Below are 16,431 nucleotides of genomic sequence, written 5' to 3' on the forward strand. Positions count from 1 at the left end.
AAGACTAAAATGAGTTTGGGTATAGGAAATGACTAAAATACCCTTTTTCATGAATTTTGCAAATAACATTGAAATAAAATGCAGGGAAATATGCAATTGATCAGAGACAAATTCAAATGACTTGAAATGCAAGAAAGATGTTTTGGATGACTTGAAATAAAAGAAAACATGGACAAATACACAGTTGAAAAGATTTTTTAAAGCTAAGTTGAGAGATAAAGCAGAGTAAAATGTCAGTGTGAATAATAGCAAATTGGCAATTCTTCAAGAGTAATAGACATATATCAAAGATGAAAGAGAATTTGAACAAGTATTTTTAGGTCCAAAATTAGGGTATAACATCTATGTTAACAGTTCAAACCCCGTATGCATCACAATCCTCGATGAAACGATATTTTCCGGTGGATAGCCGTCTACTTAAAATGCTTGTGTCAATAAGTGATTTTTATACTTTCTACTGTTTACAGATGTTATTTTTAATTTAAATAGAAGATTGCTCTTTTATTAGGGGTTTGTTTTACTATAAAAGTCAAACCTCCAATTTCATAGAGACAATAGTGAATATGATATATATAGTGGATATGATGGTGGTGTGTTCGTGGTAAAGGCCACCAATATATAAACAAAAGTTGTGGTGGACACATTTGATGATAATGGCCACTAATATATAAACAAAAGTTGTGATGGACACATTTGATGATATTTAAGTTTGAAGGTGAGAAAAATGTAATTTTTAAGAAACAACTTGCTATTGGAGGTCAAATGTAATTTTCCTATCATGGGAAAATTTGATCATTTACTTGATTATTACATGATTTAGATATGATAGTAGTCTAGAGTGTTTACATTTCGATTTGATATGCAAACGATAATATATTGATATGATAATATATATGTGTGCTAAGGTCAGAAGTATAAAACTAAAAGCCCAGCTACTAAACTATACAACAGACTCTTTCCTTTAAAAGGGGCACCGTTCTTTGTTGTTACTGTTTCATCTGTTCCTTGGTTTCTACTGTGTTGGGAACTTCCTTCGGCTGAATACACAAAAGACATATTAAAAATAACTAGACTTTTGACCCGTGCGACGCACAGGTCTTGTAAACTATAACAGAGATTAATGAATAATCTTTAACCAGTAAGATTATGGGTCGATCAATAAACACAAATTAGATTATTAGAGATACAATATTACAATCAAATTTGTCTTACTATGTTCTTCAATGACACTTGAATCTTATCAAATTTTACATTTTAGTTTTGAAAAACTAATCAATTAAAGACTGTTATTTTATTTTATCATAATATATTATTGGGGAATTATCTTCTCATTTTTTTAAACAAGAATTATAAAGGAAAAAAAGATAAAAAGAATACAATATTATATTGTTGCACGGGTCAATTTTATTTATTACTTTTATAGTTAAAAAAAATTATTTAAGTTATTTGATTCTCTTCATTGTCAATTTTATATAGCCGAGTTTGCATGAAAATTAGGGTAGCCGAGTTTGCATGGAAATTAGGGTATTCTGTTTGTAAACGTATTAAATAAGTGTATAGCAACTTGTCAAAAAAAAAAAAAGTCTACAGAAATAATAGATATATACAAATGATGACACAACATGATAAGAATGAAAAACTCATCAGTGAGGAGAAATATTAGGGATTGCTGCATTTTAGAGGGAATTTGTTAGGTTATATTGGTGAGCTCCATTTTAGAGGGAAATTATTAGGTTAAATTGATGCAGACCTAATAAAATTAATAAATAAGGATTAGGGTAGCCGAGTTTGCATGGAAATTAGGGTATCATGTTTGTAAACATATTAAATAAGTGTACAAAATATTGTAAAAAAAAACAGGCAACAGGATAAGAATGAAATTGGTGCGATGCATTTTTTTAGTATTAAATAAGTGTACAAAATATTGTCAAAAAAAAGGAATGAAATTGGTGCGATAATTTTTTTTAGTATTAAATAAGAGTACAAAATATTGTCAAAAAAAAGGCATGAAATTGTGCGATGCATTTTTTTAGTATTAAATAAGTGTACAAAATATTGACAAAAAAGGCAAGATGATAAGAATGAAATTGGTGCGATGCATTTTTTTAGATGAAATTTGTTAGGTTAAATTACTGCTAACCTAATACAGCAAATTGGAGGGAAAATATTAGGTTAAGTTGCTGCAGACCTAATAAAATTAATAAATAAGGATAATTAATACCCTTGAAATTAAAATGTGCTACTTCTATTGTTGCGAATATCGAGGCCTAATGTTGAAATTTGGGGTCTAACTCATCCATACAAAACCGGCTTGTGAGGTGAGGATTGCCCCCACTTATAAACACATTGTCAGACCATCTAATATCCGATGTACTTTTAAACACATTGTCAGGCTATCTCTTATCCGATGTGGAACTCTTAACATCTATAAATAAAGGCAACGTATAAAAACATAGAAAATAATTAATGTATTTTTGAAATGATCACTACCTGAAGGACTGGTAGCAGGACTTATGGAGGAGTTCTGTCGTAGCTGGTTAAAAGCTTGAGCTTCATTTGATTTAGGATCCAAGTGTAGAAGTGCTGTTCAAATCATTTGAAACAAAAATGCATAAAATTATTAAACTTAAAATCAGAAATCAATTATTTTAAATTTCAAATTTGATACAATTCCCAAAATAGACTAAAAATGGTGGTAGACTTATTACATGTTTGTTCTCATAAAATACTTTTTGTCTTCATTTTCCGTTTTATTACTTTCTGTACAAAAATACATTAATTATTTCAAAAAGTAAAATTTCAAGACAAAAAGTAAAATTTCAAGACAGGGTATGTTGACCATTATATAGGAAATGTACGTACCATGGCACGGCACTATTTAAATTCTTTGATGAAAAAAGAAATGATCCAAACAAATAAATGGGATTGAAAAAACTCACAAGAGCACTGGGAAAAATTATCTGGTGCTTTGCAAAGAGAAGGAAGTCCAAGAGCAAGAGTAATGTTAATCTTTAAACCTAGGTCAGGGTCATCTCTGTCTTTAATAATAATGCATATGCATTTCTTGTTGTTCTTGATGGATTGTATGAGACCACTGCAACAATCTGATGTAGGTGAGTTGGCACTTCCACCAAGATATGGAAGACATGTTGTAAGGTCTGTGAGTTGTTCTGCACATTTTTGTTTCTCTTGTGCTGATTCTCCCATTGTATGGCTGATGATCAACATGAATGATAATGTAAACACTACCATGTATGGTGGACTACCCCTTAAACCCATTTTCAATGATTGAGTTTAATGAATGAGTGGAGATATCTAGAATCAACCAATGATAATAGAAGCCTTAGAAAGTTATAGAACACTATTTAATATTGAGTATTTATACAAATAATGGTAGCAAGGAGTGGAAACTACCTAGTAGGTACGATGTTATATGTGAAATTTACCTTTATTTGAGTTTATTAAAATGTTGTGTCTACTTATTGTTAAGAGTTTGATTTTATAATATTATTAAAAGAAGAAGTTAAATTTCCGCATAAAAAATTGGACAAAACTTAGAGTTCTTTAGATGCTTTTCGTATGGTTCTTAACTAAAAATACACATTTCTTGGATATAGCAAACTATAAGAAAATCATGGATTTGAGAAAATCATGGTGAATTTAGTTAAGAACCATCAAAAAGCACCTACGGAATTGTACCTAAGCTTTTTCTTAAAAAATTTATAAAATGATCAATAGTGTTAGAAGATTGTGTATTCACCCGCTCGCAAAATTTCTTTCCCTTTTTCTAAATTAAATTTTTTATCTCTAGATATTTTGATCCAAAATGTGGCAAATAATTTTTTCCTTCCTAAAGTGGCATAAAACTTGTATATTATAAATCTACATGCGTTTTTCAATTGTCATATCATTTTTAAGTTTAAAAATATAAGTAAAGATCAAAATACTGACTTAAAAAAGGGGGGGAGACTGATTTTGTAAACAAGTCAAAATTATAAGACCCAATTAAGACTTCAATTTTAGAATAACAAGCATATGGGTGAGGAAGGAGAGTAGCTGTATTATAACTGAAAAATATGTGGTTGATATTTTAAAGTACAAACCCGTTTTTATACTTCTACTACCCATTCTCCACCAATGATTGATATTGTTTTGAAAAATATAATCTTTCGGTCCGTACTCAAATATAAAACGAATTCTGCTCTTTACCCAACAAAAATTGCTCGCTCCCAATTGAATTGACTATTTTGTCTCTGCGTGAGTTAAGATACGTTGTGTGAGTTAACTCACGTTAAGTACTATTATCGAACAAAACCCAGCAAGCAACCAAACAACTCCATTTTTTTTCTTTCCCTCCACCTCCAAAAACCCAAAAAATGCGAATTTTTGGGTCAAAATCTTCATTTCAAATAATTGCAAATCATCAGGAAGCAAGTTTCTACGTTAATCAAACATCAAAGAACAGGTAATGTATCCTCAAAACTAATATGTTTTCCCTGGTTTTCTGCAAGGTTCGTCAGTTTTTTGAACTAGGTGATAGGGCTCAGCGTGAGTTAACTCACGCTAGTTGTATGGGTTGCGTGAGTTAACTCACGCTAGTTGTATGGACTTAAGTCACGCTAGTGTGATGCCCAAAGATGAGTAAAAATTTCAATACCGTCACAAAATCAATTTTTTAATCTCGCCTAAAAATGGTTAGGAAAGTTGACATTATATTTTTTAATTCACACGTTAACAGTCCTTGTGTTCTAACAATTTACAAAAAAGAAATTGCAATTGGCGATTGAATGGCTTATCTTTCCCTGTTTACTACACCAACCATAAAGCCAAAAATCCAAAACTATTTATTTTCTTTGAGTAATAGATACTTCAAGAATCCTTCTTTTCTGACCCTATTGATTACTCACACCTTATACTGTTTGAATTATATAATCAGAACGATATAAATATCCCATAAAAACCTCAAAAACATGTTAAAACATTTCAGATTTTAGAATCTGAATAAAACGTGCACAAGAAAATCATAAAGTGGAAAAAATAATAGACATGGGGCGTCATGACTTTGCGGTGTCGAGACTTTTATCACTTGATAAGTAAGTGGAATACATAGTATTGTGGAATAACGATGAAAACCAAATAAGAATGGAATTCAATTTTTCAACACTAAATGGGCTGCTATGAATATCATCCACAAGAATGCTCCACACCCGGCCGAAGACCACATAAAGTTCTTATGCAAATTTTGGAGTTATATGATATCAACAAAAATTTTGCTTCTACCACAAAATAAAGTGACAAAAAGCATAAAATTCAAAATAGTAAGACTGTGCCATCCTATCATTGACAACAATGCTATGCCACAATCTATTACAGATTAAAATATCGATTTAATTAAGAGTGGTGATATATGGTGCGAAGGCTTTCTTCGCACAAAACACACGACTGAATGTTTGCCTTGCAAACTCACTATATATGGGCCATTTTTAATTACTCTAATAATGAAGAAAGAGAAAATAAAATATGTTCCACAATAGAACCCTGTATAATTATCATTGCATGTGATTCTAGTAGAGTCTTGATAGGTATACCACCATAGGTGGTAATACCACTCCTACACCCACATAAAAAAATGACATGTGGCAATGTGGGGCCCACACTCCCACAGCTCTTTCCAACCATTCTCTCTCTCCTCTCTACTTGCATTTCTTCTCTCTCGCAGCTCTTTCCAACAGAAAAAAAAAAAAAGAAAAAGCTCTGTTCTCTCTCATCGTTGAGTTGTTCCGACCACCGTAACAGACTCTCTCGCCTCCGTAACGGCATCTTTCCGGCCTCATCTCCGGTCATTTCTGGTCCATTCTCTTTGTCCTGCTTCACTGAACGTGATTTCATCATCAATTTTGCATTTTGAAGACTCTTTCTCCGTCAATCGTTGTTTATCTCAGAGACTTCTCTCGGCGTCGTTTCTGGTGGGTTCCTCCTCCTTTCTTTGTTCGGTTTCAATTTCTCCTCTTCGTATGGCATGTCCGTCAAAGTTCTCAGCTCCGCCGAAGACGGCGACGTCGGCAATAACCCCTCTGGTTCATCAAACGTTTGCGCAAGCAGTGTCAAAAACGTGTAGCATTCATGCCAGTCAATTTCCCCCACGAGCCTTCAAAGGTGATTCTGTAAGTATCAAAATCTCTCAAATTGAATACGAAAAGGGGATCGAAGACAGTAAACGGTATCTCCATGGACGTTTGACCTTACAAAAGGGTGATTCTCCTCTGACAGCAAGGGATTTGTGCAACAAAACGATATCTCAAATTGAATACGAAAAGGGGATCGAAGACAGTAAAGTTTCTCTTTTTCATCATGGGTATGTCTTAAATTTGTTTATTAGTTTAGTGTGTTTTGTGCTGCAAAAAGATATGATTTTTTAATTGGTGTGTAGTAGTTTTGTTGGAGAAAACAATAATCACTGAATTAGACTTTACGTAGATCATAAATTATTCTAATTTGCTAGTATTAAGCTTTTTGAAGTGTGTTACTTGTTTCATAAATGAAGGAGGTTACTCTGATTTTAAGTCATCAATGCTTTCTGATGGAAATTGGTTGTGTGGTTATATACTTCTATATTTGTCTCTGTATAAGAAGGTCCTTTTTGCTTCCAATTGGGTTATGATCTCTGTTAAAAAAAATCCAATTTTGTGAAAATAAAATAGTTGGTAACTGTTAGAGAGTAAAATAAGATACTTGAGGTTGCAACTTCAATTACAACATTTTGTTATGTCTCTCTCCAGTAATGGCACGTCTGATGGTTGTTGAATATGAACTTGTAGATTTAACACTCTTTCAAGTTAATACAGCGTGGACCAAACAAGCACTAAAATTACTCATAAATATATGGAAAATGCTTGTTGGTATGAAGACTAACAAGCTCGACTAGCGACGGATATGTTTTAGCCGACCCTTAGATGAAACACGACACTTTTATTTTCTCTATCATGTATTGTATTTCAACATTTGTTATGTGTCATCAGTTTGTCGTGGGTATATAAGTCTTGCAATATATGCTTCTGATTGTTATCATTTTGTTGTCCATAGATATGTTCCAGTGATATTATGCCTTTCTTTTACTTGCAGTTGCTCTACATTGGTTACTGGTTATTGATGCTTGTTTTACTTTATTGTAGGCATTAGAGGAAGTTGAAAAGAATTTCGTAACAATGAGAACTATGCTTTCTGGAGATGGAGAATCAGAACCGAATTTAGATCAGGTTTCACAGCTTGTGGAGGAAATCTGCAAGGAGGATGTTCTTACTCTTCTAATTCACAAGTTGTCTATACTTGGATGGGAAGTAAGATTCAGATACACTACACTATCATATGCATGCAGTTGACTTAACTGGTTGCTCATCGTGGGTGCATGAATTTTGATACAGGCTAGAAAGGATTTAGTCCACTGTTGGACGATATTGTTGAAGTCTGAAAAATTTGGTGAAGGATTGCATTCGTAGTTATTTTTAGTTTGTGAAGGTTCGGGTATCCACATGATGAAGATCATCAAATGTATCAGATGATGAAGATCACCAAGCATCAACCGTGTTCACTCGAATAAAAGACAAGTCAAGAAATCGTGTCAAGAGCGGGGTTCTTGGAACACCGTGGGTGAAGAGTGATACGAGGAAGAATAAAAATAGTGTAGTGGCGTAATCAAAATTTAATGTAAATTTTTTTATGCTCTTTTAAATTTACCAGGACCATGTTAAACCTATATTATTAATGAAACATAATATGTTGTTAGTTACTAACTTTCTTGAACAATACTATAGTATGGTACTCACTAAGCTTGTAATGTACTATTCCTTCTAATCGCACTATGTATGGTTTTATGGTTCTTAAGATAGATATTGACAAAGTATGAATATGAATATGTTTTGTCTGACCACATATTTTAAGGTGCATGACCACTATTTTTTCAGAAATTAAAACTTGTCCGTCTTTAGGCGTGATAAACTTGCAGATTGTAAAAGAAGTTATTTATCGTTTGAAAGGCTTTTAATGCAGTGATCAAATGAGATCTTGCGTTCGATTCGCCTAAAACGAAATTATTTACATCTGGGAAATATAAACTAGCCAAATATATAATATGTATGACCACATTTTTACAAATACGTGACCACTATTTTTTCATAAATTAGAATTTGTCCGTCTTTAGGCGTGATAAACTCGCCGATTGTAAATCAGGTTATTTATGGTTGGAAAGGCTGTTAGTGCAGTGATCAAATGAGATCATGCGTTCGATTCGCCTAAAACGAAATTATTTACATCTGGGAAATATAAACTAGCCAAATATATGCTCTGTATGACCACATTTTTACAAATATGTGACCACTATTTTTTCATAAATTGGAACTTGTCCGTCTTTAGGCGTGATAAACTCGCCGATTGTAAAACAGGTTATTTATGGTTGGAAATGCTTTTAGTGCAGTGATCAAATGAGATTATGCGTTCGATTCGCTTAAAACAAAATTATTTACATCTGGGAAATATAAACTAGCCAAATATATGGCCTGTATGACCACATTTTTACAAATACATGACCACTATTTTTTCATAAATTAGAACTTGTCCGTCTTTAGGTGTGATAAACTCGCCGATTGTAAAACAGGTTATTTATGGTTGGAAATGCTTTTAGTGCAGTGATCAAATAAGATTATGCGTTCGATTAGCCTAAAACGAAATTATTTACATCTGGGAAATATAAACTAGCCAAATATGTGGCTTGTATGACCACATTTTTACAAATACATGACCACTATTTTTTCATAAATTAGAACTTGTCCGTCTTTAGGTGTGATAAACTCGCCGATTGTAAAATAAGTTATTTATTGTTGGAATTGCTTTTAGTGTAGTGATCAAATTAGATTATGTGTTTGATTCGCATAAAACAAGATTATTTATACATGGGAAATATAAACTAGCCAAATATATGTTTTGTGTGACCACATATTTTAAGGTGTGTGACCACTATTTTTTCAAAAATTAGAACTTGTCCGTCTTTAGGCGTGATAAACTTGCAGATTGTAAAAGAAGTTATTTATCGTTTGAAAGACTTTTAATGCAGTGGTCAAATGTAAGGATTTTTCAAAAATTTGATAGAGTTGGAAAACTAACCAAATTTTAAATCTGTTTAACCACTTTTTATCAAAGGAGTAACTGCAATTTTTGAGTGTCAAAATTATCATTGATTGTAACAGATGGATATCATTTCACCTCTCAGTCATGCTCATCAATAGAGATTCACTAATGTGCCCGAATGTACTCCTTCCACAAAAATCACGTGGAGAAATAGACAAGAAGTAAAAATGCGAATGTAAATAAATAGTGGTGACAGATTTGATAAAACATGGTTATATCAAACTCAATTTTGGTTAGTTTTCACAAAAACCTGTCAAATATGGAAAATAGTTCACCTCTTCCCATTTTAACATGGTAGTTTTAGTTGTTACAATGTGAACATCTATCCAGCATTCATCATATTCACCCTATGCCAAAATAAAATTATCAACAAAATATAAACATTGTTGTTGCTTCACGCCTATTACAACAATTGATTTACACCTAGTACTTCAAATAAATCCAAGAATTGATGTTGTTACATATTTTCTACAGTGTTATGCCACGGCTAACTCCGACACATTTTCTAGAACTCCTTTGCCACCAAAAAAACCACGTGCAAGAGGACTATACCAAACTCTCTGTCATCAAAAGCTTTAAATTAGTGAAGCCACATTCAACACAAACTCGCAAGTAATGAAGAGAAAATGGTAATAATAAGCAAAGACTATCTTCATTGACTAATAAATTGAAAGGTAAAAATAGATAGTTTGTCATAGCAAAGTTCAGAGAAAAAACATGGCTATAAAATCATTCATTAATGCAAATTTAATCACAAATTCTAAACATTGAAATTGAATATTAATAGCTTCAATTCAAAAACAAAATCCACCATCATGATCAACAAAACATCTACGAATGAATATTACAAGTATCCTGGCACAAGTCGTCACAATGTACAATACGTCTGCACAAATAGAGCAACACAACGAACATTCACACACCAAAGCAGGAACAACCGATGCCAAAACATAACCTCACAAACAATGCTAGGACTACAACCAAATAAATCATCACAAGATCTATAACTCAAAGAAAAAAAACTGTTATCACAAAAAAAAAAGTAGACACCTTAAAACACAGACTCCGCCCAAACTAAAAACAAGCAAAACATGAGATTACCAAGCTGACAAGTTGCAACAGAATAATTATCATCAAAGCCTTGAAACATTCCCAGCCATAAGTAATTTACCTCACACTACAACACAAACACCCCTCGTCGTTGCTTCACTAGGAAACTACACATGTTTCAGACCCACTGTTGTCATATTACTAGTTGTCGGTTCTCTTCAACCTCGTCGAGCATGCTTCACTAAGAATACATGAATAAACTTACACATGTTAAACCCTAACAAATATCACACATGTCAACCCCACATTCTGTCGGTGATGACAATAACCTCTAAGATATAACCAAACATATTAACATAGTGCTTTAATGTGTCTCTACTAGTTTCCCAAGCCAATCCTCCGACAAAAGTCTTAGTATAAGTTGTGTCACCAACATGTTTGGGAACAATGTTTAGACAAATCATCATATTCCTTTTCATTTTGTTAGAATTATTTGTCCACATTTTACCAAACTATAAAAAGTTCCTAATATATCATAAACAAAACCACAAAAAAATTCAATCATAAAAGTAGTAAATTAAAGTAACAGATAAAATTGTTCAAAAGCAAGATTAAAATCAACATTATTTCCAACAATTCCAGCATGTTTCTTACTTTCATGATACTAACCTTAGAATAAATCAACATTATTTGATGACCAACACAAACCCATTAATTTGATGAAAAACTAGAACACCTTAAATCAACATTATTTTTCAACAATTTCCTCAAATTCAGCATGAACAAAATTATTTTAAACAAAAATACGAACACCCAATCAAGAAAAGATGCATAATTGGAAGGAGAAAGAAAATTGAAAAGCACATGAACAAAAGATGTAAAAGGGAGGAGAAAGACTGAACCTGAGTTAGTTTTTCATACGTTCTAGAGAAAGAGACAGGAGGACCAACGGCCGGCCATCAAAGAGAGGGGTGGGGCGAAGGGCAAGGATGCGGCGGCGGCCAGTGGTGGTGGTAGGTGAGTGAGAGGCAGAGTGAGAGGGAGAAGAAAGGGAGATCTAAGAGAGAGAAGAGGGTGAGAAAGAGAAAGTTGTGTGAAATTTCAAAAATACCCATGCCACATAAGGGGTGTATGGAAGAGTGGTATGGAGAAGGGTGTTCACCAATCTTTTTCCATTCTAGTACCACCGCCAACCTGACACGACCTCCATATTTGCTATCATCATTTCATATGAAAATCACAAAAGTGTGAGAAAGATGAGTCATAAAGAAAAAAAAAACAAGACTTGTTGGCAGATGGTGCCTTCTACTTTACCTCAAGAAGTTTAACTTTCTGGATTTTGAAAATAAAAGGAATACGTTAAATTCGTCTAAATTCATGCAAAGACCTCTCGTAACATTAAGCATTATTGTTTAATTATTTACGATCTTATGAGTAATTTTTTTTTGTAATTTTTTTTAAATATTTATTAAGAAAATAGAAATTATTTTTTAGTTTTTTTTACTAAAATACAAATCATTTATAGAAATTGGTATTTAAGAAAAACTAATCTATTAAAATTTCGTATTTTAAGCATTTTATTCTTTTTTTAAGTGTAATACACAAATAAAAATTCTAAGTGATTTTATTTTATTTTTATAAAAAAAAAATAACAAACGAATCAAATTGATATTATCTAAGTTCTGAAGAACATCAGACTATAGACAAGTGTAGCTTATGAAGAATCAGAATCTGAAGTTCCAGACTCTGAAGAAGCAACTTCTTAAGGTCATCAGATTCTAAAGAAAAAAAACTCCAAAAAACACATCAGATTTGCCGTCTTCTAAATATGTCCCTATCACGTGTAGATACAAACAAAGAACTTCAAGAACAAATGGAACGAACAGATAATTCCTCTTTCTGCAAAGGAATTTCAAATGTCTTTTCGACGACATTATAAAAATAAAGGAAGATTTTACCATTCATGATTAAGCGTCTCAAAGACTCAAACCATGCACTAGCACCTCCTCAACGCCTCTCATTTCATTCTCTATATAAGGAGCTTACGACTTGAAGAAATTAACAAGATTCTGAAATTTTAAAGGTGCCTTTACTCTGTCAAATTCAAAAGCGCATAAATGATGACAGGTCATCTTATGTTATTCTTAGCATGTTTTTCAGTCATTTTCAGTAGGTTTTAGCAGCAAAAAGGAGGAGTATTAGAACGATTGCCTATGATTTCGGGACTTTTGTAATGTTTTCTATATTTGAGACTATAATTCTAGTTTTCCCGAAACATAGCAATTTTAGGAGGTTTTTGAAGTAGTTCACAAAGAAATCATGCAAATCGACAAATCAAGAACAACTGAAGAATTGTCAAGACTTTGGGAAGACAGAAATGAAGATCCAAGAGGCCTCAGGAATTCTGTTTCCAAGTTCTGAGGCAAGTTATTTGAAGACGAAAACCTAAAAACGATAAAGTTCGAAGAAATTGGGCCCAGAAGCACAAGAGCATGCATCTAGGGCATGGAATTATGCTATCATGCGCCTAAGGCATGCAAGATGCGCCTCAAGCATCTGCAAAGAGGCATATGCGCCTCAAGCATATTGCATGCGCCCCAAGCATGCTTAAAGGTAATTTTATTTGTTTTGTGGTTATTTAAAGTCCGCGTTTTTACCCCAAACCCAGTTAGAAATCTCCATTATAAATACTAGCCTTCCTCATTCAAAATTTCTCGTTCAAAACTTTGGCAGTTCAAGAGGAAGGCTACTTTGAAGCTTCGGGAGAGAATCTATCTTCTCCTTGATTTTCTAGGGTATGTTTTTATCTTTAGTAATTTTTTTTTAGTTACCATGTGTAACTAAATCTTTTTAGGTTAGAGTTCTAAGATGAACCTCTGTATATTTTTTTGGATATTTATTTAATTTAATATGTCGTTTATTCTATTTATTTATGCTTTTGTCCACTATATATTTTTATTAGGAAGTAGTTTTATTTGTGTGAGAGGTGCAACCCTAGATTAGATACTTAGGTTGTGACAGGACCTAATATTGCTATCACTAATTGGATGCTTATATCTTGATATTTATATCCTTTTACTGATAACTATCTGACAAGGAAGTAAGTGATTATTAACTAACCAAAGATGCCACAGGAATTGTTGACTCTAAATGTAGGTACCCAGTGGCTAGAACCCATTGGGTTGGGTGGTGCCTTACCGAAGCTAGGAATTAACTGGTTAGTAATTAGGGAAATAAGCACCTAGCTGTCTGGCTTAAAGCTATAACTTAGTAATACCATTCTCTTGAAACCATTAGTAAGGTAGACGTAGAGTAGGGTTGTACGTTTGTAGAACTACTAAGTAAGCGTAGAGAGAGTGATCTATGAGTGTCCTAAGATTCATAGATGGGCAGACCTAAGGGAACCTTGGCCTTCATTGCCTTGGGAATCACCGGAAAGCCAATATAAAGTTTATGTTTCAATTACCTTTGAATTAGCAAGACCCCGCACGTAAGGATCACTGTGCGATCAGCAGGTGCAGTTAGCCATAGGAGGGAAAAGCCTAATTAGGTACCCAGTGGATAAAACCCATTGGGTCAGGTGGTGCATTACCTATTTAGGAAACTCCCAATGGCCTCATCACTTTTATATTCACCCTAAGATAAATAAACACGACATTTAGATTACTTATTATCCAACCGCTGCTTACTTTTTTGCATTCTAACCGCTGCTTACTTTTTTGCAACCAAAACAGGTAAATTCGCTCTGCTACAAAAAGATAAAAATTGCAACCTACTTTTATACCGTCAAACTTACAAAAATATGTAACAAGAATTGTTCGGACGAAAGGACAATCCCTGTGGATACGATACTTTACTTATCACTTTATTACTTGATGAAACGACTGATACACTTGCCATTAAATTAACCATCGTGTTAATAGTTACGAACAGCAATAATCACTTATGAATTTCTTACCAAGTTAATATCTTAGAAATACTAAAGTCTTTAGAGTTTTACTCGGTTTTGTAATTTCTTACACCTCTTATTGTATATCAAGTGAAAACGTAAACAATCTTTTATTTGATTAAGTTAGGTTGTAAGAAGTCTCATTCAATTGTGATTGAGCAATAGAAATCTTTTGCGTGTTTGCTTGAGCATTTGCACTACTAAAAAAGCAAATATTACTGAGGGAAATTTAGTGAGGGAAAACATGAAATTCCTTTCTAATTCCGTCACTAAATTTTACGACCAAGGAATTTGTGAGGGAATTTATTTTTTCCGTCACTAATTTCCCTCCCTAATTTTGCTTTTCCTGGTAGTGTTGTAATCTTTAATGATTATAGTGGAAATTCCATATAATTGCAATGGGATTAGACTACTCTTGATTTATGGGAGGAATCAGTATAATCTCCCTCCCTTTCTCTCTCTCTCTCTCTCTCTCTCTCTCTCTCTCTCTCTATCTATCTATCTCTACCTCTCCCTACCTCTGCCTCCCCCTTTCTCTTTCTCACTGTTTAATCTGCTGCATTCAGAACCTGAGTCAGAATCTGAACACATTCAAACTATAACTAGTTAAACACTTAGAAAAAGCCAACACAATTTTAACACTGCTTTTTGTGTTTTTTCTCACCTTCAATTGGTATCAGAGCACAGACTGTGCTCAAACACTTAACCCTGTCACGTACAAGATCCTAAGAGAAAAACATGTATACTGATTTTGGTATTGGTTATGGTATATGTGGTACTAGTCTTTAAGTTCAGTATAATTATAACATCAACGTTTCGACCTCTAACAAGAACTATTATTTTGTAAGGCCTTCATCTTTCAATGGAGATGCTACTCATTTCTCAAGGTGGAAAAACAAGATGTACAATCTCGTTGTAGGAGTTGATGATGATTTGTGGGACATCATTGAAGATTCTGTTAACTTTCCTGTTGATCTAAAAGAAATAGTAATGGATAGAAAGAATCTGACTAAGACTTAAAGAAAAATATACAGGAAGCATCACAGGGTACGTGGTATTCTTCTAAAAGTTTTGCCTCACTCAAAATACACAAAGATTGGGGACAAATCTACTGCTAAAACCCATATTTGAGTCACTGTGTTCTACCTATGAAGGAAACCAACAAGTAAAGGAAGTGAAGGCTAACCAATTGGTGCATCAGTATGAGATTTTTAGAATGAAGGAGGATGAAGATATTAAAACTATGTGTTCAAGGTTTTAAACTCTTGTATATTGCTGTCAGGTTATAATTAAAAGCTATATTGTTCCATACCATGTCAAGAAGGTCATTAGAAGTCTTCCTGTTAGGTTTAGACCAAAGGTTAAAACCATTCAAGAAGCAAAGGATTTGAAGAAGCTGAGCCTGGAGAATCTGATAAGTTCTCTCAAAAGTCATGAGACTGAGCTTGTTGAAGATGAACCTACTAAGAAGTCCAAATCCATTACTCTGAAATCTAAAGGAAAACTGTTAAAGCTCTTCAAGTTGTTGAATTTGAAGAAGAGACTACTGATAGAGAATTTGATGATGGTTCAGATGCTGAAGAGATTGAATATCTAACCAAGAGATTTCATTAACTGACCAAGAAGAAGAGATTTCTAGGTAGAAGTAGTAGATCAAAAGGATCTGGATACAGAGGCAAGAAAGATAATCAGATGGGATGCTTCAACTGCAAGAAACCTGATCACTTCATTACTGACTGTCCAGAGTTGTAGAAGGACAAGTCAAAGAAAGAAGGATTTAAGAAAGAAAGTTTTAAGATCAAACTTTAGAAAAGTTATATGGCAAAATGGGATGAGCTTGACAAAGAGTTACTGAAAAAGATGATGAAGAAGCTAATTTGGATTTGATGGTTACAACAACTTTTGATGCATAATCTGAATCAAATTTTGATGATGTTGATGTGGTTTTTTCTAAACTGACTTATAAAGAGCTTGTTGATGTTGTCAAAGAACTTGCAAGACGCTGTATAAACAAACCAAAATTTTTGAAAACATAAAAAAAAAAATTTGATTTGTTGATAAAGCAATCCAAGTTGATGGAATTTCAAAATAAACATCTTTTAATAAAAAATGAAAATGTCTTGATGAGAAATTAAATTTTGGAAAAAGGTCAACTTTCCTATACTCGTAAGAAAGTTGATAGTCCTCTGAACAAGTATGATAAAGCTGTTCAAGATATTATCATTTATGCCATTGACAAAAGCAAGTTAGCT

General features: G+C 33.2%; 1 protein-coding gene and 1 long non-coding RNA gene across 2 annotated transcripts; one reads left to right on the top strand and one right to left on the bottom strand.

Moving 5' to 3' along the window:
* Nucleotides 1-751: 751 nt before the first annotated feature.
* Nucleotides 752-3,357, bottom strand: LOC146906062 (non-specific lipid transfer protein GPI-anchored 14-like). The gene is made up of 3 exons (XM_085727722.1): nt 2,940-3,357; nt 2,491-2,583; nt 752-1,037 (listed from the first exon to the last, which is right to left on the bottom strand). Exons 1-3 carry the CDS (start codon nt 3,277-3,279, stop codon nt 907-909), a joined length of 564 nt encoding a protein of 187 aa, XP_085583848.1. The 5' UTR covers nt 3,280-3,357; the 3' UTR covers nt 752-906.
* A 3,371-nt stretch (nt 3,358-6,728) lies between these two features.
* Nucleotides 6,729-7,881, top strand: LOC146906063 (uncharacterized). The gene is made up of 2 exons (XR_015019084.1): nt 6,729-7,337; nt 7,422-7,881. It is a non-coding gene; the product is annotated as an uncharacterized LOC146906063 (long non-coding RNA).
* Nucleotides 7,882-16,431: the final 8,550 nt, after the last annotated feature.

Source organism: Medicago sativa, chromosome 7, assembly GCF_051527215.1.
Source record: "Medicago sativa cultivar Bolivia chromosome 7, Bolivia_mono, whole genome shotgun sequence".
NCBI lineage: Eukaryota > Viridiplantae > Streptophyta > Magnoliopsida > Fabales > Fabaceae > Medicago > Medicago sativa.

Excerpts from the sequence above, each read along its gene's own strand:
- LOC146906062 (XM_085727722.1), bottom strand. The coding sequence starts at position 3,279 with ATGGGTTTAAGGGGTAGTCCACCATACATGGTAGTGTTTACATTATCA. Across the intron at positions 2,584-2,939 it reads TAATTTTTCCCAGTGCTCTT|CACTTCTACACTTGGATCCT; the intron begins GTGAGTTTTTTC and ends TGATTTGAACAG. Across the intron at positions 1,038-2,490 it reads TCCTGCTACCAGTCCTTCAG|CCGAAGGAAGTTCCCAACAC; the intron begins GTAGTGATCATT and ends TTGTGTATTCAG.